The sequence below is a fragment of the Volvox carteri genome (genome assembly GCF_000143455.1).
Source record: "Volvox carteri f. nagariensis unplaced genomic scaffold VOLCAscaffold_62, whole genome shotgun sequence".
Taxonomy (NCBI): domain Eukaryota; kingdom Viridiplantae; phylum Chlorophyta; class Chlorophyceae; order Chlamydomonadales; family Volvocaceae; genus Volvox; species Volvox carteri.
The window spans coordinates 345,218-349,813 of record NW_003307605.1 but is presented as its reverse complement, the minus strand read 5'-3'; the positions used below and the strand labels follow the sequence as shown (position 1 = coordinate 349,813).

The following is a 4,596-nucleotide window of genomic DNA, read 5'->3' as shown; positions in this document are numbered from 1 at the left end:
AGCAGTAGCACCCTCACACATACACATACGTATACGCGTGCGCGCATGCACACACACACACACACACACACATACACCNCTCTTACACACACCTACATACACTTACACACGCACACGCGCGCGCGTGAGCACATTCTCGCCCACATTTGAACAGATACCTACATACATACATACAAACATACATACAATTGCGCACAAATACAAGACACTGAAGACCGCAACAATAACCATCGGCCGGCTTTGCAGCTTCTATCTGAGTTTGCTGACCATATCTTTGCAGTTTGCTGCCTTTGTGCTTTTGCTGTCGTTGTCGCTGTTGCTGCTTGCCGGCACGACAGGAGAAAAACACCGCGCCACGAAACACCCACAGCAAGAAACGTTGCTCTGAACATATGTACGACATCACTACATCACGAACGGACACAAAGTGGCACCCACGCAGTGAACATACGGGGAAAGACCTTCATGCCGTACTCCCTACACGCCGCACCTTACCAAGGTACAACAACTTCATACCGAAATCCCCCTCCGTCACCAACTCGTCTATCCATTTGCAACGCGCCTTCACCCATAGAATCCAAGAACGATGGCCGACCTTGATACGGCGTGTAACGGCCTCACGGCCGGAAATCTAGGCGCGTTCTAACTAACGTACGACATGTACGGGCGACCGTGCATCCGGCGTCACTCACCGGCAGCGGAAGACGATGTGAGCTTGACTGTGTTGATTATAAGCGTTGACAACGGTGAGACTCCGACGGCGAGGCGCCGTCGGCGAGAAGGCGACTCCGACGGCGAGACGGCGACGGCGAGAAGGCGAGGCGAGGCGCCGTCGGCGTTAGGGCGACGGCGACCTCGCCAAAGGTGAGAAGGCGACGCGATGGCGAGACGCCAGCGGCCGGCGAGAAGGCGAGGCGAGGCGCCGTCGGCGTTAGGGCGACGGCGACCTCGCCGAAGGTGATAAGGCGACGCGATGGCGTGGCGCCGTCGGCCGGCAAGAAGGCGAGGCGAGGCGCCGTCGGCGTTAGGGCGACGGCGACCTCGCCGAAGGTGATAAGGCGACGCGATGGCGTGGCGCCGGCGGCCGGCGAGAAGGCGAGGCGAGGCGCCGTCGGCGTTAGGGCGACGGCGACCTCGCCGAAGGTGATAAGGCGACGCGATGGCGTGGCGCCGGCGGCCGGCGAGAAGGCGAGGCGAGGCGCCGTCGGCGTTAGGGCGACGGCGACCTCGCCAAAGGTGAGAAGGCGACGCGATGGCGAGACGCCGGCGGCGAGACGGCGACGGTGATGAAAATGGCATGACGGTGACGGCTGAGGGGGATCCGGGGATTCGGGCGGGGATTACGTGGTGACAGACACACTACAAGGCGGTTTCGGAGTGGCCGAATTGACAACAGATTCCAACGAAACGCAAGACATGGAACCAAACGACCCCTCGACCATGCCATGCCATCATGCATACCACAACAAAGGGTTGATGATGCAGATTGATTGGTAGTCGGCAATACAAATCCGGCATCCCAAATCCGACATGCTATGGCAAAGCGTTGCAAGACGGCATGGGGACGTGTGAAACGAGGCCCCTCTCGTACTTACATTCTCACCCATGACGGCGATGTACGGCGGTGGCGACGCCTGTGATGCTCGTCGCGCCGATACGTGTTGTCCTGTTGGAAGTCCTCGCCCAGGCTCGCTCAGACCGGTGGCGGGAACGGGCGGGAGGTGGGCGGGGAAATACACACACACACACACGCTGTTAATCAGCTAGCAGGGGACACAACGAGCACAGACTTTGCACAGCAAAACGACATGGGCAGTTGTGCACAATATGCAGAAACGTACTAATACGCACACGGGCACATCGCGGGCAGTTGGGAATTCTCCATCACAAGTAAAAGCAGTAGCACCCTCACACATACACATACGTATACGCGTGCGCGCATGCACACACACACACACACACACACATACACCCTCTTACACACACCTACATACACTTACACACGCACACGCGCGCGCGTGAGCACATTCTCGCCCACATTTGAACAGATACCTACATACATACATACAAACATACATACAATTGCGCACAAATACAAGACACTGAAGACCGCAACAATAACCATCGGCCGGCTTTGCAGCTTCTATCTGAGTTTGCTGACCTTATCTTTGCAGTTTGCTGCCTTTGTGCTTTTGCTGTCGTTGTCGCTGTTGCTGCTTGCCGGCACGACAGGAGAAAAACACCGCGCCACGAAACACCCACAGCAAGAAACGTTGCTCCGAACATATGTACGACATCACTACATCACGAACGGACACAAAGTGGCACCCACGCAGTGAACATACGGGGAAAGACCTTCATGCCGTACTCCCTACACGCCGCACCTTACCAAGGTACAACAATTTCATACCGAAATCCCCCTCCGTCACCAACTCGTCTATCCATTCGCAACGCGCCTTCACCCATAGAATCCAAGAACGATGGCCGACCTTGATATGACGTGTAACGGCCTCACGGCCGGAAATCTAGGCGCGTTCTAACTAACGTACGACATGTACGGGCGACCGTGCATCCGGCGTCACTCACCGGCAGCAGAAGACGATGTGACCTTGACTGCGTTGATTATAAGCGTTGGCAATGGGGGCCCTTGCTTCACGCCGACGCAACATCGCACTGGGGTCTTGGAGAGTTGAAAATGTGATATACGCAGAGATTCTCGTTGCCAGGTGGAATGCGGTCGATCTGGAAGGTCTTGGGCAACTCCAATGAGCAGTCGTCTCTGTCGCGAGGAAGGTCACGGACATCGGACGAAGTGGTCATGTCTCGCCTAACGACGTGTACTTTCCTGCTAGACCGCCTAGCTTTCAGCCTTCGTAGGCTCCTTACACAGCTAAAGCACAACTGTCGGGATTACGCTCAAACGCCGCATACGCCCATATTCTTGCAGCAGAGCGCTGCACAAACACATGCCCGTCGAAAGCCCGTCGACAAAGCCCCTTATGTTTCAAAGATCCATACACAAGCTCGAGAAGCAAACATCTCACCTCAAAAAATGAGTTGCCGCAAGTCGCACCTTGCCCTCACAAATGAGTCAGGCAAGTCGATGTCCGTGAAGCGGCGACGCTGTGCCTGAAGCAACGTCAGCAGGGGTTCAATAAATAAATGCTTGAGATAGCCGCGTAATAAATTAGAGCAATGGAACTGAAGTGCGGCGGCTACAGCATGAAGGTTTTGCAACGAACAGTACCTTGCAAACGTTTGCAGGGTCCACAGCAGCTTCTCAGGGCGCTGCGCAGCTGTTCAGGCTTCCTCATTTGCTGGTCATATGTAGGAAGCTAGCAGCTTTTACGGACGCACCAGAGCTGGAACAGGCCGAAAAGAAGGGCTCAAACGCAGGGTGAAAGCCTGTGATCAAATATCGGACGTTGTGTACATTTGCTAATGGAGCTGGAAGTGCTATGGGAGGTGCCTTTTGTCAGAGGCCAGCTAAATTGTACGGCGCAACAGCTGCAAATCCAAGTGTGTTGGTAAGGTGCAGTCCGGCGAACTCACTTTGTCGACAGTTAGCCTATTAAACGTTTATATTATAGCTGTATGTCACTGCATTATCACGTTCACCTCCGTTCCTCTGCACCTGGTTACGTCCTCCCCGGAAGCAAGATCCCTAAGTGCAAGCCCTTGCAAACAACAGGTCAAGTTATCATGAAGGCCGTTGCTTTATTTTTGCTTATGTGGCATAGCGGGCGATTGACGTAATCTGCCCATGGCGGAAGTGCCAAGAGCTATTGATACAGCGTTATGGTTCTTGAAGTTCTTCTTGAGTATCTAAGGTGCTTTAAGTCACGTTTGCTTACAAAAGGAACTGCGGCCCGAACAAGGGCGCCATGGAACTATCATGGGGGGCTTTCCTTTGACAGGGCTAAGCCATCCGTAGCTTCTTCTTTCGAGGTCATCCATCGATGCACCATCATTGTCACCCAGCACTGCTGTGAGCAGCGAGATCGTGCACCGCCCAGCTCCCTATCACCCTATATCCCTCCCGTTCACCCTCGCCCGTTAGCCCCTTCCCGCCACATTTCCGTTCCCTATCACTTGTTGCTATCCATCCCTTGCTCCAACAAGTTCATGATCAGCTCCATCACTGTGCTGTCATCCCAACCCCAAGTGACAATATGTAATCAGCAGCTGCCTTCATGATGCCGACCGAGCTGCGGTAGCCTGATAGTGGTCCACAGGGTGGCTGCAAGACAGACGGTTCGACACATCCAAGTACAAGAGAGTGTATGTATGATGTATGGGACAGGGGGGTCGTATCTTCACCCTGCAGCCGCTACCTGGCAGATCCTGCCTTCCCCGCTATTTCGGGACACCCATTGCCAACTTCTCTGGGGATCGCTCAGGTTCTGCATCCAACGGAATGATCGCCAGATCGACGGCGGCCCAACTCCTTTCCTTGTCAGCTCGCAAGTCAACTATATCCCAGGTCACCACCGTCCATCGAGTAGGACACTTTTACCTTCCACCGTCGGAAGGATTTTCAACCCTAACTCCTCTCGACTTGACCTGACCAATTGCTTTTTATGACGTCCTGAGTCC

At 54.6% G+C, this 4,596-nt stretch overlaps 1 protein-coding gene across 1 annotated transcript in view; it reads right to left on the bottom strand.

The window, feature by feature from the left end:
* The window catches only part of VOLCADRAFT_97577 (uncharacterized protein), a gene marked incomplete at both ends in the record, with an annotated part of 15,783 nt that overhangs the window by 8,701 nt on the left and 2,486 nt on the right, over positions 1 to 4,596 (bottom strand). The window contains 6 exons of the mRNA XM_002956511.1: positions 491 to 595; positions 693 to 719; positions 1,604 to 1,692; positions 2,587 to 2,777; positions 3,074 to 3,215; positions 3,358 to 3,405. Of these exons, the coding sequence (XP_002956557.1) occupies positions 491 to 595; positions 693 to 719; positions 1,604 to 1,692; positions 2,587 to 2,777; positions 3,074 to 3,215; positions 3,358 to 3,405 (602 nt within the window). The remainder of the gene's footprint in view (positions 1 to 490; positions 596 to 692; positions 720 to 1,603; positions 1,693 to 2,586; positions 2,778 to 3,073; positions 3,216 to 3,357; positions 3,406 to 4,596) is intronic.